Below are 27,476 nucleotides of genomic sequence, written 5' to 3'. Positions count from 1 at the left end.
TGTTATATTAACCCAATCATACAAAACATTAAAACCTCTCTTATACACCCACAAAATATGAAGTACCCAACAAAAAGACAGGAGGTTTAGTTAAAACTGACCCTGTGACCACAGAGCCTACAGTAACCATGGCAACTTACATTAATCTGCTCCCAAGGAAAAGTATAAAGCTGTAGGCACACATTAGACTGATCTATGATGAGTCATATATGTTGCATAGTTGTTTAATGCTGAATAAAAATATCTCAAATGTAAGATAAACACATTAAAGTTTTAAATCAGTTCAAACTAAAATATTTTCTTATCAGAGGTTCTTTCCTCAGCTGCTGTGAATTTTCATCCTGTAAGCTGAATGAATATATTATAATAAGGGTAGAATTCTCAGAGGATTCAAACTTTGATATTAAATAGGAATTTGCTGCTGTTATTTTTAATATGACTGTTATGGTTTGTATAGTCACACATTTATATTTTTAGTACCATTTAATTAAAAGGTTCTTTTTTCTTTTTACCCTTTAATCCACTACCATGGTAAATCACAGTATCAGAACTCCCTTCATGATGACTTACTTCTTATTACCCTTCCAGAGACTCATCTCAGAGGGAGTATACCCAGTTGATTTTAACCAATGCTCTCAAGGTCATCAAATTGTTCCATTCTTTTATCAACTATAATGAACTGTTTCATTAAGTGGTTCTTTCACTTTTCATGTGTGCTGTTTACTTGTATTACCCTGGATACCGGTTCATTTACATGACCAGTTCTGGTCCAGGCATACAGTTTTGTGAATCTTTTTAATTTGCTGTGGCTCTTTCTTCTTATTCTTCACTAAATTGGCATTTTGCTGCACCTAGATATCACTGATTTTATCTGTTTACATCTCGGTTTGAGTTTAAGCCCTCTTTTGGTGCACATAGCACACTTTCACATTAACTACAGCAAGTCTGCCCCAGTAGTTGGAGTTAGCTATTTGGCTAAACAGGAAACAGCTTCAGAGTGGACATGAAAGCCTGACAAAAAGAAAGGAGGCCTACTTCCTGACTTTAAGCTCAGACTGTTTCTCCTTCTTTGAAGCCGAGAGCCCCCGGAACAAATCTGCTCACCCCGGTTGTCTGGCAGGGACAGACCGAGGATGTAGAGGAGACTTTCTTAATCAGCTGTGAGTTGACCTCTCTGGCCTGACGGTGATGACAGTAAAGAAACTTTACTTCAGTGACGATGAGTGTTTTGAGAATTAAATCTATAAATACTTACTTAAAAATAAATTTTTTTCCCCCTCTTGGTAGCATAAGTAATTATTTCTGAGAATTACATAAATATGTTATAAATATGTGTTTTTAGCATGTAATTTAACATATTTAATTACTGATACACTCTTTGCACCTTCTTATTTTTTTTTGCATGAGAGTCTAGTCTTTTATGGAAAGCTGATGAATTATGGCCCCATGCATTTAGTTTTTACTCGTATCCTGCTCCATTTCTACTGGGAGCACCAGCAATTACACTGTTTTTGTTTAGTTGGGGTTCACATACAAATCCTCCTTAACTCTATAACTAATGTAGACACAGGGTCAAGTATCATGTTGGTATTGGAAGCAGTGGAACAACAAATGATCAGTTTAGTAAATTCCCTATAAGTACCAGTGTGAAATATACAAATACAGACAGCAACACAAATGTTTGTTTAAAGCTCAAAACACACTGTTTATATCGTATGTGTACATCTTTGCACTGCTAATATTTATTTTTTTGGGTCACTCGAGTTTTGTGCTTTAGTATTTATTAGAATGCACGTGAGACTGAGTCAGATTATCCTTTTTCCTTGACATGTTTATGCAAGTTTTGTATATCTATACCACCATCAGGAGGTACATCAGTAACCTTTACCCAGTAAACATTCTCTTAAGTATAAACACATGATTCTTCATAGTAGACATGCATTCAATATACAGACTTGGAAGCAACGGTATGGGAATGATACAGCAACAGTATTTTTTTTAAATTTCATATTTGAATGGATTTTAACTTTCCAGCTAGTTTCTCTGCATTCACAGGGAAACTGCAGGGAGCAGCAGGGTGGGCTGCTTTTCATCAATGAAGCTGGTTAAGTACTTTGAATCCAAAGCAAGCTTCGTTCTGTTCATGTTGATATATAATACCCAATAACATATAAGAACACATGGAAATCTTGCCGGTTCGCTCTCATTTTGTCATGTCATCAGTGCCCAGCTATGTGGCAGGCCGACCAGCAGCAGTTTATCACCATTCACACGTTTCAAGCGATGGAAAAAAACAAGTAATTGCATCTGAACGGGGCATAAAATCTGCCAAGCTAATGTCAAATTTCATCTCAAGCACTGGGAGAAGGAAGAGACTCTGCAAAGCTCAGCATAAATCTTTCACAACCAGGCTGCTGGAAGCATGACAGAGTTTTATGAATGGTATCTGGACGTTTATGCATTTTCCCTTTCCACACATATTCGTGCCGCTGTGGCGTGGGACAGAGTGTGGGAAAGTAGCGGTGCCACTCCTAGTTGGGGTATTGTTCTGCTAGCGGTGTGGATGACGTGTCATGTTTGAGCACACCCTTAATGATCGCTTCCTGACCCGTCAGTTTCAGAAATATACAAACTAAACAGATACAAAGAGTTGATTTGTACAGAAAATGTTTTATGAATGACTTTATTGTTTCTACAGCACAATCATTTAATGAGCTGAAGAGATGTGTATTTATGAAGATGGAAAGAACAATGATGGGAACATTAAATCATAACGCGAGTTCTGGTGTCTCTTTACTCCTGTACATCTCACTCTTTCATCTTCATCTCCATCTCGTTATTGCCTGTCATCATGCTATGGCTGCACACTGGCTAGATCATAGCAGCTGATAATCAACCAGTGAGTGAATTATTTATTTTGGCCCAGTAAGCAAGATAAATACAATAATGCATTTCTGTTTAACCATGCAATGTGATGGATGAGTAACAACCCTTGGATTTAATAAAAATAAAGGACCAGATCACTATCTTCATGTGTTCATTTGGCTCGTATGGTTCACTCGGGTAAAATCCATCGGATTTATGTCCTAAACCAGTTGTGGCTTTAGCTTTGAGCAAAGCCCTGAGCTCTACTTTACTGCCAGCTGGAGCTCCACATGAGACAAAATAGCAAAAATTACATGCACTACACATATACAGATAGAAACACACACAACCATTTATCAGAATACGTGTCGACCCTTGACTTTTGTACATGTCCGGGAAAACTGTACTGCATTAACTGCTCTCTAATCCTGTTAGTATTGGATTAACACGGACGTGATCTGGTCTAGATACCCACCCACATACTCAGTCCCTTTGATACACTGGCCTTTATCAGCCTGTGCTACTGAAATCAAATGAAGATTAAATCAATGAGCAGTAGCAGTTCTCTTCCAATGCAAATCAGTTTTTTGTATACAGAAAACTGGATTTTTAAATAAATTTTTTGCTATTTGTTGAAAACAGCATTTGCCTTATGGCTGAAATCGGTCATCAGAAGCATCATAAATTGTCAGTTTTCTGCAGCAGAGAAGCAAATATAAACTGAGGACTGAAATTTCCAGTGACGTTTTAGCTGTTCTGCACTCGTTTAATGTTAATCACCCGTTCATTGTTGCCATACTGTTTGCAGAGCACTCTATTTCTCACTGTCATTGCTGCTTGAGAAAACCAAAACCAACTAAATTTAGACATTTTATAAAGTTTGATCCTTGAAAGGGATCCTAAAGCAATGTCCATTTGCCAGTTTTGATTTTTAGGGCGCATTTACACTGGTGTTGTTTAGTTTGTTTTGAATGGACTGTGATTCTACGGATAGTATGCTTTGTTTGGAGTGATGTGAACATGCATTTGCATTCTGCATTTGCATTTTACAATAGGGTTTTTACAACAGGGTTCACTTGGAAGCAAACGTGTCATAGTGCTGCCTGTCCTGTCCATGCAGTTTGGTCCCCTTGAGTAAAGTATAGTGTGAAAGCAAACCAAACAACATGAAGGTGTACATGTTTTTGTAATTTTCTGCCCAATGGAACTGAGTCTCCCTGACTATCCTGGTCTGAATGTGCTCTTAGTGACTGAGATAATTCTCCCAGAATTGACTATGGCCAAAGGCTAATAAGTTTAGCAGTCATGTAATTTATACATAAAACAAGATTAACAATTTAGATGAAGATTCACATTTTTCACTGACATACTTTGGAAGAAGCACTACTGAAGTTTGGCAGATTTTCTCAGTGGGGTGCCCCCCGTCGACGGGCACTTCAGCATCCCTCTTGCATCCTACCTGTTCGCTGAGCAAATAAAAGTCAGTCCGATGCTGACTTATCTCTCGCTCTGTGCCTTTCTCTCTTTATTTTCCTCTCTTCCTCCAACAATGTCCCCTTGCGTTTCTTTGACGAATCAGCCATGGTCCACATTAATAACGACCAGTATGTTGATGTAGGTTGAGTGAAACTCAGCTGTAATGTGATGCTTCAGGCTGGAACACAAAGTTATGAAGTGCAGTTTCTAAGACTCGGGACGTTGCAGGACAACAACAGCTCCAAAAATGTACATAATAAATGTGACTGTGCCGTCAAAATGAGTAAGAAACACATATTGTTAAAGTCAGAAAGTTACATAGTGCTACTTTAAGTTAGCATCCAGCTGTTTTGATGCACATTTTGACTTCTGCATTAAAATGGCTGAATGGAAAGACAAGACATTTAAACTTTAAATGTCACAAATTTTACACTTCCAAGGGAAGAAAGTTGTTAATTACAGACACACATAGACAGATTGTTTGTAAAATTTGTCAGCTATGTATCGATTCCCTCCACCTTCTGTTGTGATTTGGATTTGTGTTGTCCAGCAATATTGGAAGTTTAAATTATGAGCAAGCATCATGGTTCTGCACAAAGCTGGCAGCAGCATCAGTGGTGCTCCAGCATAAGATTAGCATTGTGTGAATGGAGCTGTCTGTTTAATTATAACTCAGTTTGCTCATTAAGTAGATGGAAGTCTAATAGATCTTGGCCAGAAAGTGGGTATTGTAAAAGGCTCAGCACTGAGGCACAATACCAGTTCAGATATAGTTTATGAATTTGATTGTAGAGCGAGAGAGAGAAAGGAGCAGGGAGACAATAACGATGTGAATGGAGGAGATCAATCCAGCTTTGTATAAAGCTGTGGTGAAGGTAGACTAAATGGAGATGGGGAGGTGCTTGAATTTAACATAATGGCAGCAAGTGGATAAGAAGTGAAAGAGAAAGTGAACCAAGAGGTGATACTATCCATGAAAAAATGTCCAAGCCTGTATTCATTAACAGTGCAGTTATAGGATGATTGTCTAATCTATCTCATTAGTGCCATCAGGGAGGAAGAGGATGCAGTGTGCTACAAAAATCTGTGATTCAGCCCATCCTGATTATGTTAAGGGATGGCAGTTTAGACTACAGATGTTTATTTAAGTGGAGCTCAGTGACCAGTTCTCACACTGCAGACAGACAGGCTGGAGGAGAGCCCAAATATTTAGATTAGACTCAAGTAAAGCATTTTGAATTGAGATTAATATTGTTTTCTTTTCATGAGATGCCACAAAAACATTTGAATTAATGGTAGGTTTATTCACTTGGACCACAGAGGGAGAGTAGTGCAGTGTGTGTTAATGCATAAACTCATCTAAAAAGCTGTAAGCTGATGTTTGCAGATCTTACTAGAAACAGTTCGTGTCTCTGGTGGTTCAAACTTTTAGCTGTGGCACAGTTCAAACAGCATGAAGCATTCAGTCCATTTCACTGATTTCTCCCACATGGTCTGCCTCTTTAGTGCTCAGGAACCCTCAAAGCACAATGTTGTCAGTATATAGCCTGAGTGCTAACCACAAGCACATACAACAAACCAGACTCACACTACCACACACCACACTTATGGAGGAATATCCAACCTGTAGATTTATTCTCAAATACTTAGATTTGCTGGCACAGTCTGGTTAAGAGTCATATACATTTCCAGCTTCAAAAATATGGAAAAAATATAAAGATGAGGAAGGCTTGCTAGAAGTTAGATTTCCTTGTAGAGATATAAAACATGAGGTGTTAGAGCATTAATAGCACATTTATTTATTAAGTGAACTGTATAACTACTAATGTGAAATTGCAATAAATAACTAAACAAAAAGCAAGAGCAAACTGGTTTCCTGCTTCCAGAGATACAGCAAATGCAGCATTGAACTTGAAGTTGGGTGGGGATGTAATACGATTTCAAGACAGATGACCAAATATGGATGTTGGACCGTGGAAAGTGTGTAGCACCTTCACAACTGGCTAAAAAAAACTGTACAATAGTTATATTTCCTCAGTTGTAGTTATCTTCTATGATTCTGCAGTACTCATGGTACTGATGACATTTCCACAGTCGCCACCCTTGACAAGGATAAAGAACTGCATGTAAAAGGGAAGTGGAGCTATTTGAAATTCACTAAACTTACAAAATGGGGATATTTATAAGAAGCCTGGTGAAATAACACAATAAACATATTTCAGGTTTTTAAATGGGCTGTAAATGATTACACAGCCAGTAAAGTTGATACACTTTGACATGGGAAAGAGCAGCTGGACTGGGAAATATTTGTAAGGTCTTGCAAACTTAGGATAAAAAATCTCTGGTGTAAATTTTTGTTGGCAATGGCAATGACACACAAACACAATAGCCTAATATTACGCTTTGTATTTAACACATTAAGAGGTTATTTCTTTAATATTTTACAAATGAATTGTTTTCATGTTTAAAGATTTGATCATTTTTGATTACCAAATGTCCAGGATCCTGCTAGTCTGCTAAAACCTGAACAAAAGAAAAACTGATCACCCAGCCTCCAAGCTAAAGATTTCTAGTATTTCCAGTAAAAAGCAGCATCAGGGAGGCAGCTCTCAAGCCCCCCTGTCACACAACAGCTCCCTCTCTGTAAGTACTGCTGATGAGCTAATTAACTCTGCTCATTAGAGGAAGGTTGAAAAGAGCTCAACTCAAAAGCTGAGGATGACATTACTGAAACATCTGCATATTTTAATCTGCATATATAATGAAAAGATTACATTCAAAAGAGTGAAACCTTTTATTTTTGTTCTGGGCTTTGCTGCAAAAAAAAAAAAAAAAATAGTTCACATATTTTTTGGATTTAAAACAAAATTCTTTGGATTTCTGCAACAGAAAAGCTAAAGTTAAATGCTTTTTATTTATAATTATAACATCTGTCAGACTAGATTATTAATTGATAGCAATGTGAATATTTTGTCAATTATATTTTTCTACGTTTAGGGTAACATAATGTGTGTGGAAGTAGCCACAGCCCACGATGAAGCAAATCCCTGTGGTGAGATCATCGCCTGGGAGACGGTGAAGGGCTTTAATTTGCATATTGAAAAGGCACATACTCAAACAATGAAAGACAGGCTTTCATTATTTTCCACTTCAAGCAGCAGCCAGGTGAAAGAAGACCTCACTCCATCACAAATGGACATTTGAAGAAAAACAAAAGCATCCTGACTGTGTTTTCTGATATGATGGATATTTCTCAGATTTTACCTCCCCCACTGTCAGGTGGGGAAAAAAAAAAAAAAAAAAAAAAAAAAAAGGAATTGAAAAGACCAAACCTGTCCTGTACTTTATGGATTGTGAATAGAGAGCTTGCAGCCTGCAGCCTGCCTGCCCCACATACGGTGGTTGAATACAAAAGACCCCCCTTCTGTAAGAGCAGTCACTACAGGAAGCCACTCTATCTGCACCACTGCAGTGACAGGCCTCAATGAAGCCATCAGCACACACTCACTTTCCACATGCACTCACAAACACATTACATTGCATGCCCCCCCTCCCCAGTCTTCAGACACACGGACCCATTCCCAAAACCTTCCAGCTAATGCATTCCTTTAATCCTCTGGTGCTGGGCAGGAGCAGAGCAGTGAGGGAGATGTGTGGCTGCCGCTGATTTGAATATTTAAATTATTTATTGCCACAGCGTACCGAGACCCAACACATGCAAAAGGGACACAAGGGATCTGGGTGGTGGCGAATGAAGCTGTGTACTGGTTTGATAGTGTGTTAAATTGATGCCTGAAGGGACAAGAAATAGGTTTTACAGTTTTGGTGTTACATTTGGTGGACATCACAAAAAAAAAAAAAAGTTCCAGTGTAAAAACTTTCAGTGCTGATTATTGTTCTTACATTTCTCACATTTTACTCAGAAAAAATGGATCTACAGAGAAAGTAGGAAGAGAGTTTGTAAACTGAATGAGGTAATGGTGTGGGTCCTTAGAAATATCAGCAAAGGAAGGTTCCACGTTAGCGTGTTGTAGCCTGAGAAACACACACTTGCTCTTTCCAGGCAGAACAATCCTGGGAAATGGGGCTCATGCGATGACAGGCCTGTGGGCGTGTAGGAAGAAAAAGAAAAAACGCAAAACAAAACAACAAAAAAAAAAACACTTGGATGAATTCATTGAGCAGTTATTGCTTAGATAGAATCTACAGGCTTATAGTGGAGCTCTTTATCTTCTTTTCTGCTTTACTATCAGTCTTTCATGTTGTCTGCTCTGGACTGGCAGCTCCATCTATCTCTTTTTTCTTTATGCGCTCTGCTCAGAGTTACAGTCTCCAGACAAAGGAAGTCCCTGACTGGCCCCCTTTTTTGCTCTTTTTTTTTTTTTTTTTTGGTCCTCTGCTGCGCTGTGGACAAAGAAAGAAATGTCGCTGATGTTAATCAAACCCTGAGAGAGTTTGATCGAATCCTGGGAACACAAAGCTGACGCCTCAACGACGTTTTATGTAGCCTCAGCGTTAGGCTTTAGTGTCTGGTTGGCCATTGTCTTTCCCTCAGCTGCTTTTAATTGGCTCATCAGCACACACATTCTGACAGTCTTTTAAATCTCTGTATACTGTAAATTAAACACACATCTTTTTATGGTCCGTTTATGTAGTATGATTCAGTGTTCTTCAGTTTCTTTCATATTTTTGTTGATTTTAACTTGATCCACTCTGGTATTGTCTTTGTTTCCATTTAAAAGAAGGGTAGGAGATGTTTTCCAGGAGCATTTTTTACCTTTTTACATTTCACACCCCAATTGCAGCCAATTAATTAAAATGCTCTAACACAAAAACAAAAAAATTGTCACCTGTGGAATGGACAGGACTGAAAAAACACCATCCAATTTTTTTTCACTATTTTTTTCATTTAAATTTTCATTATTGAAATAAATGATTTCACCAACCAAAAGGATTGGTTGGTGAAATGTTTATCAAACTCAACTGCTATTTGTCGCACCCCCCTCAGTCCCTCTCCATACCCCTCGTCATGCAAGAATCGTGCGCTAGGCTAGGAGCACTCATAGAGAGCCAGAGCTTGGCTAGCTTACTACTTCAAAATACAATACACACTTAAACGTGAGGCACATTATGGCAGAAAAGGTGCCTATCAAGTCGAGAAAGAAAAACTGTTTTGGAAAAGGCAACTTCAAAGAAAAAAAAGCAGAGTGTTAGCGAATCGATGCTGCCCAGCCCTCGTGAACCCTCAGACAAGCATTGTGCGTTTTTTGTGTGCTGTGGAGGAAAGGGTTTTGGACTTTTTAATTGTGTATTTTTAAAATGTAGCTTGCTCGAACCGTTTTTCCAGGATCTTCTACTCTTTATAAAGCCCTTCATATAGAAGTCATTACATCAAATCACTATTTACTACTTGAGAGTGAAGCTTCTTAAACTTTTATAGTTACAGAGGGTTCTTTATTTATGTAATATGGTTTGTAACACTTCTCTGCAGTCTGCTAGCTTTTTTTTCCCAGTTTCATGCTTAAACCAGCAGATTCAGACAACATGATTGAGCTGTTCTGTTGTCAGCCTAAACTGTCCAATACTGATGTTTTTTCCAATGCAGTAGACAAGTAAACGGCTGGAAAGGTGATCAAATAAATGCTGCTTTCTTAAAAAAAAGAAAACTTTTTTTTTTTTTTAACTTGTCAAGTTAGGACTTTTCTATTAATGCAGTTGGGTTTATATCAGCAAGGAAATCTTTTAGTTTTATTTTACTTTTCTACATAAAGTTCTATTTTTATACAGTTTTTTTTTAAACCGTTTTATGTAGTATTATTTATTTATGTATAACTTATGGCTTCTGTAAGAGTGCTTATCCTCATCCAGGTCTTTAACGCAGTTTTTCCCCCTTTTTTTTAAAAAAAATCACTGTTATTGTTTTCTGTACTTTTTTTACTCTGTGAGGCTGGAACTTGTACTTTTTTTTCTGTTTTTTTAATTCTTTGCCTGGTGATATGAAATGAAATTAACTTAATATGACACACATAATAGGATAAAGTAAATATAAAAAAATAAAATAAAATTTCACTACCCTGAGTCCACAATTTCTGCTAATGAACCTAACAAATAAAAGACAAAAACCTTAATAAAATTTAATAAAAACATCAAACAAATTAAATAGATTTAAAGAAGTAAATTAAAATTCAGCCTGCAATTTATGTTAATGATGATTTAGGAACATTAAATAAAATTAAATAAGATAAAGTAAAGAAAATAATAACATTTATACATAAAGAATACAATCACATTTTTTAAAAAAATTAATAAACATAATAAAATAAAATACAAACAATTACATTAAATGAAATTCACTGCCTTCAGCCCCCAATTTCTGCTAAACATTAGTAATAAACCTTTTTCGTAGCACTTAATCTCATATGAAATAACAGGTAAACACAGACATTTATAAAGACTCAACTATAAATAAAACAGATGAGTAAATTAATGTTAGTAGCAACACAAGAAAAACATTTAAACCTGCCAGAAAGTGAATAAAATTGTCACTCTGCAGTTCGACAGTTAAATGCTACCTTTAAATGGACAAAGTGAAGAAGTTTTTATTTATTTATTTATTTAAAGGTTAAATTCTTCTTTTTTAATCAAGAAAGTAAAGCAATCAGATTAAGATTTCAGGTGAAAGTCATATCAGTGTTTCTGCTCTTTAGGCAGCATTGCGTGGTTTTTATGTAGTTCTGAAGTCCGACCCTGCTCAGCAGCTCGGGGACATACACTGTCTCAAGCACTGAAGGCTTTTATTGTATTGAAAATATACAAAAAGTGATTTACAAAGTATAATCTCTCGCATGTAAGACTGAAGCGCTCCCAGCAACCGTTTAAGCATCAGAAGTGAATTTAAAAGTAAAACTCATGTAGTCTTTTGTTATCACTTCCCTTTTTCTTTGTTTGGTGTTCTTTTTATTCTCTCCAACTCCCACTTCCAGCAGACTGTGCAGTGTAAGGGAAATAAACATTTTAGGTATTTTCAGTTACCTTGCACTGATAAATTTCACTTTCCAAAAGCTAAACAAGATAATAAGTGGCGGAGGACAGTCCCAAGTGCTTTATGACCATCCAATTAATCACTGCCTGTCCCTGCGAGAGCATCATTTGTTGCACTCTGAGTGTATACAAATGTTCGGTAATGATCCCCTAATTATGAGACTGTTCTGCAGCCTTGGGGTGTGAAACCACCTGCCCTTGTGTGTGTGTGCAGGTACCTGTGACACATGTACATGCTGCGACTGTGCACATGTCTGTAATTAATTAAACACTCTGCAGCCAGTTTATTATATTTGGCATCCTCCTTGTGTTTTTATTTTAAATTTCCTTTATGAATTGATGGAAAATTATTTAAATGAAGTTCCTTTTGGGGGAATTATGCACACAAATACTTTATCATACAAAATTATTGGGGTTTAATACCTGTATTCAAATTTTTCAAATAAATTTAATATAATGAAAGTATTTTAAATAATATGGTTAAGATAAATTTACTTCTTTTGCTGTTTCAGTCGAGCCATCAAGACCAACCAGGACCTCCTCCCTGAGACTCCCTGGACCAACATCCTGTATGATGACTTCTGGGGGACTCTGCTTACACACAGCGGCAGCCACAAATCCTTCCGCCCCCTCTGCACCCTCTCCTTCCGCCTCAACTACACCCTGCATGGCCTGCGCCCCTGGGGCTACCACCTGCTCAACATTCTCCTGCACGGCCTGGTCACTGCCCTCGTCACAGCCTTCAGCCGCCCGTTGCTGGGTGGGGGACTTTGGAGCCTCTTGGCAGGCCTGCTTTTTGCCTGTCATCCAGTGCACACTGAAGCAGTGGCTGGTGTGGTGGGGAGAGCGGACGTTGGTGCTGCTTTGTTTTTCTTGCTGTCTCTTCTCTGCTACGCTAGACATTGTGGACTCCGGAAGGACCCAGTTGCAGCCTTTCAGAGTAGGGGATGTGGTGGCAGCTCAGCCAGACGATGCTGGGGATGGATGGTGGGCAGCCTGTGGTGTGCAGCTGCCAGTATGCTGTGGAAGGAGCAGGGGGTGACAGTACTGGCTGTGTCGGCAGTGTACGACCTCTTTGTGTTCCACAGACTCCGGTTTCGCCAAGCACTTCTTCTACTGCTGGGAAAGGTAAATGAATGCATGCTCCTGGTATGTGTCTGCTTGTGTGTATTCTTGGCATCTTTACATATCCAGTTTCCTCTTCCTTCCCAAAAATGCAAAAAAAGCCAACCAGCTATTAATTGTTTCTGTTTGTTGGATTAACTTCTGTTTTACGTGCACACTTTACTTGGTTTTGTTTGTGTGTAAATTGTGTTTGCCTTTCATTTAGTGGAGTAATTAGGAAAGTTATTTGCTTGTGCAAAAACCACAGTTGGTGCATGAAAAATAAGCTTTTCTCATTTGATCCAGCTTAACAGGAAGAAAATGTATGTGAAAGGGAAGTTTTCCACTTCCTTGCAGAGTTACCACCAACTTCCATCTGCTGCAGTAAATAGACACACACTGAGGCAAGGAAATCTAAATTAGGATCTGAGCCGCATTATGAGTGTGTGTGTGTGCATTTAAGGAAACAGGAGTGGAGGAGAAAAAGCTATTCTCTGGGTGATTTGCTTTTTCATTATAAGGTGACAAGAGATATGTGCAGAAAAACAAAAACGCACGTTTCTAAGGTATGTAATTTGGCTCATTTGTTCAGTAAACTGTCCAAAAGACACACAACACCTCCTTACACGCCATGTGCTTCCACTGCAGTCAGGCTCTGCAGGGCTCCACTTCCCCTTCTAAATGCGTGTTATTTGAGGAGGACAACCTTGATGCAGTGACTCATCTGATTATGGGGAGTTGTATTTGAGTAGAAAACCTCCTCACACAGGCACTCCACATTTGATTAGAGAAACAGCTCCTCAGCCAACATGATGACCCTCATAAAATGCATAACTAGCGTGATAAAAAGTCCCCTTGGGGTTACCGAGCAAGGACAGTCTGAGTCTGAGTGTGAAAGAATGTCTTTTTAGAGAGGTTTCTTCATGTGGAAACACCTATAAATTCCTTGTTTGTTGCAAGCTTTGGGCGTGTGTAACCTTGTGCAGCAGGTCACAAACATCTTGAAAAGATGTTCTTTCTACAAGAGTGTGATGCTTTACTATACCTGTGAGGCAGCTTCCCTTGTATTTATTCCACAGAATGACTACCACCAGATAGTCTTCACAGTGAGTGGTCCAGAGAGATCAGAAAGGTGAGACAGAAAGAGTTACAGTATGTGATTTTTCTAAGCTTTGCTTGGCAGGAGTAACTCAGGCACATATGCTTTCCCAACTACTAGACCTCAACAGATACAACACCTGTATTTCAAATAGTCATAGTTTCACAGCTGCTGCTACTTAAAACTACACCAGCAGATTGTGGTGACGCTAAATAGTGATGGGTAATGGTTTTTGAATTGGCATTTAACTTAAAATTGTCAGATAGTTTATCTTCTTCATATGCAATTGTCTTATTTTAACTAACGCCTGATAGTAATGTGTTGTTACCACCAATTCAGTTCAGCTTGACATGTATAGCACCAACATCAACCATCTCAAGTCTCTTTTACAGATACAGTTAATTCATTGTAGTCAAGTTATATTCCAGTTAAAACAAATCCATAATCCACAGTAGTCCAATTTATGATAACCATGTTCATAAAAATTCCTCTCTGAGGAAACCACTAGATTGCATTGAACTTTGACTCAGTCCTCCATCCTGAGCATGCACAGGGCAGTGGGTGACAGTGAAGAGGAAAAACTCCCTTTTAACATGAAGAAAAACCTCAAGCAGAATCAGACACAAGTTAAGCCTAATTTTAAAAGGTGGCATCAATTTGCCATGCTGTTTCCCAACCACCACAAGAATAGCGACATATGAATGCTTCACTATTGCTAAGCTCTGCTACAAAGTGCGTGACACTGTGGGATTTAACACTAATGGAGTACAAACATCAGTATTAGTTTATTATTATTATTATTATACAATCAGTTTTGCTGGAAGTGAAGGTTTTAAAATTTGTAGAGCTTTACTTTACAGTTCCATCAAGAAAAACAATCGACACAAGAAGAAGAGAGGTGAGGTGAGCTGTGCATTCATTTACAACAGAGTTGTACCATCACATCACTTTGTACTCAACTTTCTGCAGACCAAATTCATGACTAAGCAGCATAATGCTGAAAACCTCAGGAACATGCTCTCCAGAGCAACTGAACACGAGAGGAATAAATGGAAAACTAACAGCATGAGTACAGGCTAATGCTAGCAACAGTGTTCGTCAACACCGAACGCCAGCTCAGGCATTTGAATAATGTTCAAATAATTCTCAGTGATTTTATAAAGTATTTTGGCTTGAAATTTCCATCTCTAGTACTAACTTGTCAACATGAGGTATTAAAACAGGAACATTGCCCATCCTTAATTATTAGCTAATCAGATGCTAATCCCTGTTAGTGAGAGATGCAAGTTTGTCTTAAATATAAGTCATAAACAGCAGATTGGTTTGTGAATGCTTTATGTTCACACATGGAGATTATTTAGTTTTTAGTTATGGTGGCCTTGCTATGTCACCATAACTTGTGCATGTTTCTGACACCGTCTGGAAAAATGAACTTGACAAAAATAAAAAAGAAAATGACTTTGGAAAACAATTTAATTCACTACTGAAACCTTAAGCTCCGTTTTAGGTGTTTTTTTCTTGGACAAACAAAGGGGATGGGCAGTCATGGTAACGAAACCACAACCTGACAGACATCAGGTACTACTCGTTTTGGTCGGTTACATTTTGGTTTGACAGATTTGATCACTCTCACTGCTTCTTAGAAGCTGTTATGCAAAGTTGAATTTCCTTGTATTCATCACACAGTGGAATTCATCATCATCAGCATCCTCCACCTTTGCCCAGACACAATAGCCTTGGCCAGTATTCCTGTGGCAGCCCGTCAGATCCCGATGCCCACCCTCCTCCAGCACCTCCCATCACTGCTGCTGGATCATCTGGCTCATTTATCACTCTGGCAGTGCCCTCCTTTACTGCCCCAGGTCCCAATTATCTTGGCAGGGAGCGCTTTACGTGCTGGGGCAGCCATGGGGACAATCATTGACTTGATTATGAGCCAGACATGTCGGGATGCTTGGGAAAACAAAAGGGAGTGGGATATCGAGCGACAGATTGAGCAAAGGAGACGGAAACTATGCTCTTACTTCCTTTCCTTTATCTCTTGTTTGCCTGTCTCCCATAATGCCCTGGGTGCTCTTTGGGAATGGAGGACTTGAGTCACCTTTTTGTGTTTTACCACTGAAACACAATCAGTTGTTCATGCATTATAAAGACAGCAGAGGTTATATTTTCTACTCTATCAAAAATGTACTTAATATTTTTCCCCAAAAGACTTGAAAATACTCTACATGGCACTATCCACCTTCTGCACCCACAAATAGGGAAATGCAAACTTGCTGCAGCATACAGAAGGGACAGATGTGTTCCCACTAGCACTCTCTTTCTCATTCTATTAACCCTCTAATCAGACCATGATGAGATTTCAAATGAGACAAGTTAAGATGGTGGTGGATTTAGAAAGTGTTGGAGACAAAGGAAGGAGCGGTGCTAGAACTACGGTCTGTTGAGAAAACAAAACAAGTCTCATATCTAAAGGTAACAGAACATAACGTCCTTGTTCATTGCACCTTTGGTATGCAAGTGGCAAAAAACAAACGTGATGATTAATGAGGCTCCAGGTATTAGATGTTAGACATCTAAATGTCTCAAAGCCTGCTTTGTTAAACTTTCATGCAACATATATTCTGTTTGGATGAGTTTGTTTAAATGATGAGCTTTTGTTCATAAGGAATTACCAGATTTGGAAACACAGATGTCAGCCATTATACAGTTTCACTTGAGGTCCTGCATGAAGCGCTCTAAATCCAAGGTGATAATTTAAAACTGCTTACTCAAACAAAAATAAGACATTTTCAGCTTCATCGTTTTAATCTCTCTTTGTTACTGTAGTGTTCTGCACCTGGAGCCAGAAAAAAGATGACATATATGGTTTTAGCCGAGCCACACAGACATTGAGGGTGTTCGCAGTTTAACTATCATGGATGACTCCTCATTTGTCTCAATGAGTGCTGCAGACACACAGATAAAGTTCAGTGTAACCAGCTGACGACTTGATGAATGTTGGGCCAATTATCCTGCAGCAGAGGCATTCGCCTGTGAAATGATGTTCTCTAATGCAAGTTCAGCATTCATGCTCTTTATTTAGCTGGTGTTCCTGTAGATGATGGCAGGCCAACCATAGTTTTGTACTCTTCCTCCTGAGTGTTTCCTGTCATATTAGGTTAATTATCTTGATTTGTTGTAAAACTTTGTTTAAGCAATGCTTTATAAAGCTTTATATCTTATTTTTATTCCAAAAGAAATGACCAATGCTGACGGTTCTGAAGTGTAAAATCAGACCTGACCCTTTTTTCATTTGGACTTAAACACATTACAAAACTGGTTACCCTTTTAGTAGTAAAACAAACAAACAAACAAAAAACTCTGGATACAGGGCTGGACTTGATATGACAATTTAATATTTTTTATGGATGAAGTAGCAGAGCTTCAATAGTATCAGCATCTTTGAAATAATGAAGTATCTTTGGTAACTAATTGCAGCTAACAAAGTACATCTGATGCATGACATCTTATTAACAGCATAAAGGAACCATGTGTTTTACAGAGCCTCCCTTTGAATGCTATGCCTCTACATTATTCAAACAGGAAGCTCTTAAAACATCAAGTTAACCCAGATGGCACCTTTTCTTTGATCAGCCATTAGCATGAAGGGCGTGCAAAAGTGCAACCTTTGACCCATCTCATTACAGGTCTCTGCCAGCAGCAGCACAGCTTTCATGGAGACAGCTATGGGGGTAATTGGGTTACTTTATCAAAGTCATCCCTTTTTAGTGCAAGCCATCCTGCTGTCTGATGACTTGGCAGACTTGTGCCAAGTCATCAAAATCCAACACACAGAGTGCTGGAAAAAGAACTGGATTCATGCCTTCCTGTTCTTTTCAGCACAACTTCACATGTCACTTCTAATTCCTCGAATGTGAGCACTGCTGGATGTGTTGTAGCAACAATGTCCAAAACCCTGAAGGGCTTTGCCTGTGGAAGATATTACTTAGTTTTGTCAGTGCTTTAGGTCTACTTAGATCACTATGGCCATTTAATATGGTTTTCAAATCATACACTGGAAAACAAGATAAAAATTCTAATTTAAACTTCTTAAACAAGGAAAAGGAAAAAAAAAAAAAAAAAAAACCTGCTCTATGATCAGACCAGTATGTTGGAAAAAGTGATGAAAAATTTTAATTGGACGTGACTTTAACAAGAAAAGTCCGGAAGACTGCACCCCTGCTGTGTTGCATCATTCCACAGCAGCTTTAAACAGTAAAATGTATGAAGTCAGGCGTAGCCCTCTGTTTCTTCCGACATGCTTTAACATTCTGCATTCTTCAGTATCAACAGGAAGACCACACACTGGGATTAATAAAATGGGGGGCTAATAATGAATGGCACATGTTAAAGATAAAGGATTGGGAACTAACACTGTTTATTTGTATTCGGAGAGAATAAGAGAAATGTTCATTCAGGATAATAATTAAAAAGTTCTAGAGGGAAAGACTCCAAAATAGGTGCAGAATTTCCAGGACAGGTTCCAAAGTGGATAAGATAGTAAGACATGGACTAGCTTTATAGCTTCAAAGGTTATTAGAACAAGATGATAAGTTTGACAGGTGCCTGGGGTTTAAGTCAGCCATTTGCCACAGATAATATGCAGATGTCATGAAGACTAATCAGGCTTTTTTGGAACCACTTCCAAGAAGTTAGACTAAACCTAATGAAATCCAAAAAATGGAATTTCATTTTCATTTTTATATTTTCCCCTTTTTTAATGAAGATTTCTTAGTATTTTTGATTGAGAACAAGCAGAAACATGATGTAAAAAGTTAGAACACTATTTACCTGAAACTGCAAAAGCAAAAAAAAAGACTGTTCATTTTAAGGAGTGTTTATTGTTAAACTTTTGCCATTATTGAATAATTTTGAACTCAATATGCTTCACCAGAATGTTGGTGTTGCAAATGTACAAATTAAACGATGTTAGGTACTTACTGGAAATGGCAGTATTTGTCAACTCATGTTAGCTGCCACTTTTTGGCATTTATATTTTTTATTGGACCTCTGACCAACCACACATTTAGTACAGTAGTGAAAACAACAGATTAACAGGTGTAAACACTAAATAGTAAACATCACAACTTATGCTCATGCATACTTAAACAAACAAAGGCTGTCAGTTAGCTAGCAAAGTAGCATTAGCATAGCCTGTGATATTATAGCCTTTTACTGGCTGGAAATTGTGGTACACAATCAGAGTTAAGTCTGAGTGTGAGAAGTGTATATAAACACTGATGGTGTACTAAAAATTAAACTAACATATCTTATTGTAAATGCAAACTGGTTATGGAAAGAAGCAAGTGTAAGGTTTTTACGCAGTTTGAGATTCAGCATTTCTGTGGCGGCTGTAAAGACAAAGTAAAAAAAGTTAACAAGAAGCTGTTGTGTGCAACATATTGTGGTCAAAAAGTTTTTAATAAAGTAACATGGATATTTGAAAAGCTTTCCAGTGTTTTACTTGTTTAGCAAACTCTTGCAGATGTTACATTATTAACAGAATTATTAATGAATTAATTAGAACCAAGTCTTCATAAATGTTGACTTCATCAGGAAAACCTAAAATATCAGTCTCACAGATGAGGTACATTACAAAAATAAGCTAACCTAACACTTATTGTTAGTAGTAGTATATTTAGCTGTAGAATAGAAGATGTGGCTTGTTAAATACAGGTGCAGCTCATCACCTGAGAAGACCCTGTGATGCTGTCTTATTGGCAAACTCTGATGTTGCAGAACTATCATTAAAGCAATCAGTCACACCTGAGTGTGTTTAGGAAAAATGAAGTAAAAAATTATCTGAAGGTGTTTGATACATCTAATTCTCAGAGAAGATACATATTACTATTTCTGTGATAATGGGGATGTTTGATTTTGAACCTAAAGAAGTGCAGAGGTGGAAAATTTTCTAGTTTTAAGCAAAAATTGCAAAATAGATAATAGTTTGGAATGCCCTGACGAGAGGAGGGCAGAGCTGGAATTATTTAGAGAAATCAATAAATCAGCAGTGATGCAAAAAGGTCAAAATGACTTTCCAAAGCAAATAAAACCTGCAAATTTGAAGCAAATTGATTCCTTAAAAAAAGAAGAAAAAAAAAAGAAAAATAAATGTTTATAGAGGATCTATTTCTAAGTGACAATAAGACTCCTGAGTGGAAAGACCCAGTTACACCACACTTCAGCTGTACTGGTTACACATCTATCAACCAATGCTTTTCATGCGTAACCAACCTGTTGCCTCTAAAACAGACTAATTAGGAAGCTCATGTTAAGTTGACTGTGAAAGTCCACTTAGTTTCTGGTGAATTTGTGATTTCTCTGCCATGAAGAGCAGAGCCGATTTGCTGCTGGAGTTGTGTCTATGTGATTGATCGCAAAGTCAATTAAAGAACGATTTTGAAACAGGCAAGGCAGCTCGGAGCAGAATGAAGCTCATTTACCTTAACACCACAAATGACTATTGCCGGAATAGGCTTATCTTCCAGTACCAAGCATAATTGGATTTCTCAGACAGTTTCCTCCCTTGACAGGGAATATGGGCTCATCCATCAATAACCCCATCCCCTTTTTTGTGTACAAGGCACTCCATTATCCTTTATGTCACATCTTTGAGCCTCTAAGTCAATATCTTTTTTTTTTTTTCTTTCTTTCACAGTCAGTTCTTCACTTCCACAAAAATGTTGAATTCCCAAAACTGCCTCTTTTCCATCTAATTATTGACACGTAGCTTTCTGGAACTATCTACAAAGATACTGCCAACTTTAAATGACTTCTCCACAGAACTTGCTTTTCCCTTCCAGATCTATTGAAACAAACCACTAATCTGGCACGAGTAGGTCAAGCCAGTAAACCTCTTTTTCTAATCCTGGTGTGGGGTAAATGTTTAACTTCTTGGTGCACAGATGAGCTTACTGAAGAATCTGTAAGGGAAACAGCTAATTAGTTTTTTGAACAATGGGCGGCAGGTTATAGAGTTAGCAATGTCTAGCTAGTATACAGAAAACAGAAGTACACCGGGAAAAAATAGATTTGGGAGGCTGTGATAATAATTATCTCTTAGATCAAAGCCAATGCTGACAACACAACTAGGACACAAGTATGCAAACTCCTCTTGCCCTGGCCCTACACAGTGTAAACAGCATTTGTTGTACATGAACCTTCATTCGTGTGCATGCACAAGGCTTCAACTCCCCTAATACAGGTTCAAACAGAGTTCATTTTGGAAAAAGAATAAATCGGAATTTAGCAGAATCTTAGTAAGAATTTTCCTTATTGGTGAGTTTTTAATCAATGTTTGATTCAGATTAAGTTTGGAAAAAATGGGCCAAAACAAATGCAAGAAATAACTGATCAAATGAAAACATAATATTGACGAAGTTTTTGGTCAGTATTAAATAACGGTTTAATATGTTTACTCATTGTGCTGAGGCAGGACATTTGCCCAGGGTATACCACAAGCCAGGACCGCCCCTGCTTTTTGATAATTGTTGCATCAGTCAGCAGCAGCTTTGCTCATGCACAATTAATGCAGAGCAGAGGAGAAAACTCCTGCACTAACCATAGTGGGGAGGGACAGCAGCGCGACGACAGGTGTGGTGCTGAAATGAGCACCCCTGGCATGCAAAGCACTCCTGTAACTGCTTTTGCAGGGGGGATGGGCTTATGGCTTCAAATTGAGACGATCACTGGTTGCAATTATATGGATCAGAATAATTCAAACTTCCATACAAAATAACTTTACTCCAAATCTTTTCACATGGCATTTTAGTAATGCAAAAAAAAATAAGAACAACAAAAAACACAAAACTAAAACAATATATAAAAATAACTTATAAAAACATGTACCTATGTGACTTCAATGCAAATTTTAGTAACTGTTTTAGGTAAAATTCAGTTTTTGCTTTTGATCAATATGTGCCCATAGGTGCATTTACATGAATGGAATGTGTTGGAAAAAATAGCAACTCGGTTCCCATCGGTCACTTAAAAGAGCCATTCAAAAGAATCAGTTCATTCATGTATGTCACATCTCTAAGAACAATACACACGTTTACGTGTAGTAATTGTGCAGTTGCAACTTTTTAATGTCTTCAAGTGTGTGACGTATGACTACCACTACTGCCAGAGCTTATGCCATTTCAAACTTTGAGGCTTATACAAAGGCCCATTTAGTTTTACCTCCGGGTAGCACACTGAAAGGTGCTGCGTGACAAAGGACTTAATAGTGATCATGCTACGACATTAATACTCTTATGAGATATAAACAGCCTCAACATACCAACACTATACGCTAATACCAAAACTGGTAAGCTGATTACCAGTCACATTTACTGCAAACCCTGACTGGCAAGACTTTCCAGAAAAGCCTCAGATCAGTCACAGCCTGCAGTTATGGCTCAAATGTACTTCAAAGTTGACCACAACTAGGTCAAAACGGAGTGTGGGTTACTAATATGTGGAAAGTTATTGAAGTGTTTTGATTTCTCCTTTCTCTTTTTATTTTAGACTGTGGGATTTCCTCATTATCCTTTCATAAAACCTCTTTGACACTGAAGAATTTATTGGCAAACCAAATGTGAAATTTAATAATAATCTTTCACTGCGCCGAGTATACACATGCTTTATTTGATGTGATTGCGTTTAGTTAAAGTGACAGTCGTTGCAGTGCACAGCTGTGTAAAAGTGTCTTTCACCAGTCTGAGTTTGTCACTTTTTTCATATTGACAGAGTAGAATTGTTTCTGGCTTTGGTGCATTTTCATACACATTACTATATAATTGTAAATGAGTGTGGTTCAAGCCTGGGGCAGCAATCAAAGAGATTCCAGAGATTGGCTTATGTCCTATTTTGTCTCCATACTGTAGCAATGAATTCATAAGTTAACACTAGAAGTCCCAGAGAGGGGTCAATGGACCTTTCTACCTTTACAACCCAGAGATGGGTCGATTGACCAGTAGGATTTTAGCTAAAATCCTGTCTTAAGCTGCGAACAGCTTCTTTTGTTTGTAGACGAGTCAATTACTGGCACACCCCAGGAGGGCGCATACTTAGGGGAGACACTGTAGACTCTTGAAACCGGACTGTCAACTTTTGCCCAAAGCTTGGCTTGAGACACTGCTTGGTCCCCTGAGTATGAGATTGGAGTAGACCTCAAACAGAAATCAGAAAGGTTTTCCTGCATTCTAGTATATTTCAAATAATTAAAAATATATTTGATATGATATATGATATATACCTCCTCGACACATTTGTGTGCTTTTAGAAGAAAAAAAAAAGATAATCATTGTGGGCCTTCAATAAAAAAGCAAACAATTTAGAATGATATGACAAAATGATGAATTCATATTTTTTTTAAAAATCACTTTAAAAGGTCCAGCTCTCCTCTTTTCATACAAATGAAAAAATACAAATTTTTCAGAATTTTTGACCAATTTTTCAAACTTTCTAACCCAATGTTCATGTACCTTATGTCCAAAAAGCCCAAGCAATGAACAATTTTGAATATTTAAAATGAACATTTTTTGATTGTGGTGGTACAGGCAGGGTCTGTGAGTAAAATGTCCAGAAGCATTAGTGTCTAAGTCAAGAGGGCATAAATGTCAACATGACAAAGATATAAAAGAACAACTGTGAATTTTTTCCAATGCTTTTTATTTTTGTCATAAAAAAAACAACAAAACAGTTAAAATAATGCAAGTAATGAAACAATTTCACAAATATTTACACAAGGCTACAGTGGCATGCCCTTGTGTGAATGGCTTTTCTGCTCTTTCAGCAGTCCGTCTGTGCTAAGTCCAAACATGCTTGGCACTTCCATGGTATCTCCATCCTGCATTTGCCACATGTGTATTTGTAGCAGTCAACACATCTTACAGTTGCGCAATTGTTCTTGCATCGATGGTTGACCTGACATTTTGCCCTTTTCCCAGGGCTAGGTGTGGGAGGTTGCTGCTGAAGCAGTTGCTCCTTATGTGCCTTCTTCTGACTCACATGAGAGTTGGCCAACTCTTTCGCGAGCTCAACCAGGAAGTCCACTCTTCTCTCCTGCACTCCGGTGCATTCCTTATGAAGAACATGAGCGTTCAGTGCCGCCATGTCGATCATGTTGTAGAACACGGCGACTGGCCATCTCCGTGTTCCTGCACGCACGCTGTACTCCCGCACCATCTGGTCCATCACATCCACACCACACTTTGTGGTGTTGTATTGTGTGACAGTGTTTGGCTTTCTTTTGGTGGTATTCTCAGTCTCAACCACATTGTGCATGCTGCTGAGAAGATAGACAGTCTTTTTCCGTTTCGGCGCATATACTGTGAGTGTTGCACCAGTGGTGGAAAACACTCGAGTGGTGAATTTAGTGTGGTCCTTCTGTCTAGTTGACTGAGGAATTTCCCGGCGAATCTTGTTGACTGTGCCAAGGATGGTGGTTTTCCGGCTAAGCAGTCGTTGCGCAAGGGACAGCGATGTAAAAAAATTGTCTGTTGTTACAGTTCTGCCCTTATCCATGAACGGCTCCATCAGCCTCATCACTACACTCTCAGAAAGTCTCTCTCCACTGGGACGACTGGGGTCCTTGCCAAGATATGGCAGGATATTGCAAATGTACTTTGATTTCAAGTCACAAGCCAGCCAAAACTTAATGCCAAATTTGTCCGGTTTTGTTGCAATGTACTGCAGAAAACTGCAGCGAGTCTTTGTCGGGAAAAGCTGTTGATCAATAGTGATGTGTCGACCAGGGTTATAAGATCTGATGCAGTTATTGACAAAAGATTCCCACAGATTAGAAATTACAGCAAACTTATTTGTCTCCACTCGCTCACTGCGTGTGAACATGTTATCAAAGCGTAGGTGTTGCATGATGTTTTGGAAGCGGTTTCGGGCCATAGTAGCAATGATTCGTGGGTTTCCCAGCTCTGCTGACCAATTGTCACGTAGTGATGGAACTTTCTTCACCCCCCGCAAGATAATAATTGCAATAAATGCCATTAGTTCTGGGAGGTTCATGAACCAATCTGCCTGCTCCTTTTGCCGTGCATGCTGAATGGTCCATTCTTGAATGCTACGAAGCATTTCAAGTGTTATAAAACAGAAGAAGCTTTGAAGACGAGTCCGGATACTTCTTCTGGCCTTAGCAGTTGGCTCTCCATCTGTGCCGTATGGTTCTATTGGGGTGAAATTGAGACATGTCCCCAGCTGTTCTTCATGCCACACTGTGTCATCTTTAGCCATCTCTGTCCTCTCACTTCCCAACCGAGCCCTCTTTTCTGGCAGTGGAGCAGTCTCATCATCTGCAAGGTAAACAATTTCACAATTTCAGAGGACGAAAATAGGATGTTTTGGAAATAAGATTAAAAAAATCCTTTATTTGTACCAAAATGGAGAAATTCCAGTGTTGCAACTCACAGTACAGGACAAAGCAGAAAGAAAGAAATTTGTCATACCAAAAAGTTCAATAATAGTTTCAAATCTTACCTGAAGACTGCTCAGAGTCAGAGTCCGAATCCAGCTGAATTTGTATCTCTTCTCCATCTGAGTCACAAGGGTTTGTATCGCTGAGGATCAGGTCCAATGCCTGCTGAGTTGTTAGCCGCCTCTGCATTTTGCTTCCTTCTATTTGTTGGAGGTGAAACTAGCTACTATTTATCCCCCTCAGCCCACCATCCCCCACTGCCACAGAATTTACCAGACGTTTCAAGGTAACAAGGAGGGGCTGGATGCAATGGGTGCATTCCTCAGGTAATGGCTGCATTTACAAATGAAGAGATGCTAATTTTTGCCAGCAGAGTCGTCAGTTTGGACTAAAGGTCTTTCGACCCTTCTCTGGGACTTTAGGGAGATATCAAAATTCCTGGGACTTCTAGTGTTAAGGGATATGTCGAGTTTTTATTTGCCAAATGAGGATTTATATTTTAGAGCACAAAGACTAAAACTAAGATCCATTATCACAATGGGAGATATGTATATCTTCACTTGCTGTCCACAGAGGCTAAAAATAAATTACTAGCACCATTTCTGCTGTGATTCAAAACTGATCACCAAAGATTTTTCATAAATCAAGAGCAAGTAGCTCAGTGTAGAATACCTCAGGTGCTTTGGGGCACAGACTTTGGCTTTGACCTAAATGCTGATTTTATCTATTTTTATTTCAGCTTATATTTCCCCCTGTCTTCCAGAAAAAGAACATCAGTGTTTTGCTGAGTCTTGCCGTGCTGGCTTCCTGGGGAGTGATTCTGCTGTCAGCCCGTCTCTACTGGATGGGAAATAAGCCTCCCAACTTCTCCAACTCTGACAACCCAGCAGCTGACTCGCCACATTTTCTCACTCGAATGTTAACATTCCTCCACCTGCCCGCTGTCAATGCCTGGCTCCTTCTCTGCCCCGACAAGCTCAGCTTCGACTGGTCCATGGATGCAGTGCCCTTGGTCAGGTCCTTGGCCGACTGGAGGAACCTTCACACTGTTGCCTTTTATGGTGGATTTATCCTTTTGGCTTTGTTCGGCCTTCGAGGTCCTGCTTCAAAAGAGAAGGAGACCACTGGGAAATCCCATGTAACAAATGGGAAATCTATCACAAATGGGAATGGTTACCATGCCCCTGACACAAACCATAACACAGATCAGGGTTTGCCAAAGACCGCCCTGAACGGGTCAGCTGGACTCCACCACTGTTCTCCACAGACATCCCTGCCTCCTACAGAAAACTTGGTACTGTTTTCATTAGGCATCCTGGCATTGCCTTTCATCCCAGCCACCAACTTGTTCTTTTATGTGGGATTTGTAATTGCAGAAAGAGTACTTTACATTCCCAGTATAGGCTTTTGCATACTGGTTTCTGTCGGTGCAAGAACCTTGTATGTCAGACTAAGGACTAGAAGCTGCAAGGCAGTAATGTTGTGTCTCTGCATGGCGTTAGTGCTGCTGAATGGGCTCAGAACTGTTCAAAGAAACAAAGACTGGAGCAATGAGGAAAATCTCTACAAGTCTGGGATTAATGTGAATCCTGCAAAAGGTGAGATGATACCAGTTATCATTAGATCTAAGGGTTTTAAAAAGTCAATTTTACTATTTTGAGCTTATCCTAAAATTTTTTTCCACAAATAGAACTGTGGAGTACTGTTGAGTTTTTAAGTGAATACCAACATTGTGCTTTCTTTCTATGTAACTTTTGACTGACACATGTCTCATGTAGCCTGGGGAAACTTGGGGAACGTACTAAAGAATCAAGGCAAGATGGCAGAGGCGGAGGAGGCATACAGAAACTCTCTGCACTACCGAGGGAACATGGCTGACATGCTGTATAACCTGTGAGTATTAACGACACCCGTTGCACCTCTCCTGTTTGCTCAATCTTGCCACAAACAAGATCAGATTCTTCCCATCCATTACTCGAGATAGTGTGTGCAGCAGCAAAGCAAGAAAGGGAGAAAGAATAAAGAATAACAACAGAGCAGGAGACTGGAATAACTTTCAGAGAGCACACAACAATGAATCCGACACAGCAGGAAAGAAGAAGGTGAGACACGGAGCGAGAGTGTGACGGAGAAGGAAATAACTTTGCAGATCCCTCAAGACTCTTTGTAATGTCTCCTACTGATTTGATTAGTCATGGTTTACAGGGCCGGTGGGAGAACACACAGCTATTTCTAGTTCTGTAATGCCAAGTGTCAGGTGCCAAAACCTCACAGCAGAGCCACATTTCGTGCGCTCCCCCGCTTCTCTCAAGTCATGGGCGTCAGGAAGCTGGCAAATAAAGCAGGCAAAGGGGAAAAACCAAATGGAGTTTGTTGTTCTTAAGAGAGGTGCTATTTGAGTGTGATGGATGTTTGAATTGAGTGAGGTTAACTGTT

The 27,476-nt window shown here is 38.9% G+C and overlaps 1 protein-coding gene across 1 annotated transcript in view; it reads left to right on the top strand.

Annotated features, from left to right (window-relative positions):
• Positions 1–27,476, top strand: part of tmtc2a (transmembrane O-mannosyltransferase targeting cadherins 2a) — a 59,587-nt gene that overhangs the window by 15,869 nt on the left and 16,242 nt on the right. The window contains exons 2-4 of the mRNA XM_041977637.1: positions 11,895–12,510; positions 25,804–26,638; positions 26,819–26,933. Of these exons, the coding sequence (XP_041833571.1) occupies positions 11,895–12,510; positions 25,804–26,638; positions 26,819–26,933 (1,566 nt within the window). The remainder of the gene's footprint in view (positions 1–11,894; positions 12,511–25,803; positions 26,639–26,818; positions 26,934–27,476) is intronic.

Source organism: Melanotaenia boesemani, chromosome 23, assembly GCF_017639745.1.
Source record: "Melanotaenia boesemani isolate fMelBoe1 chromosome 23, fMelBoe1.pri, whole genome shotgun sequence".
Taxonomy (NCBI): Eukaryota; Metazoa; Chordata; class Actinopteri; order Atheriniformes; family Melanotaeniidae; genus Melanotaenia; species Melanotaenia boesemani.
This window is presented reverse-complemented; position numbering and strand designations above follow the sequence as displayed.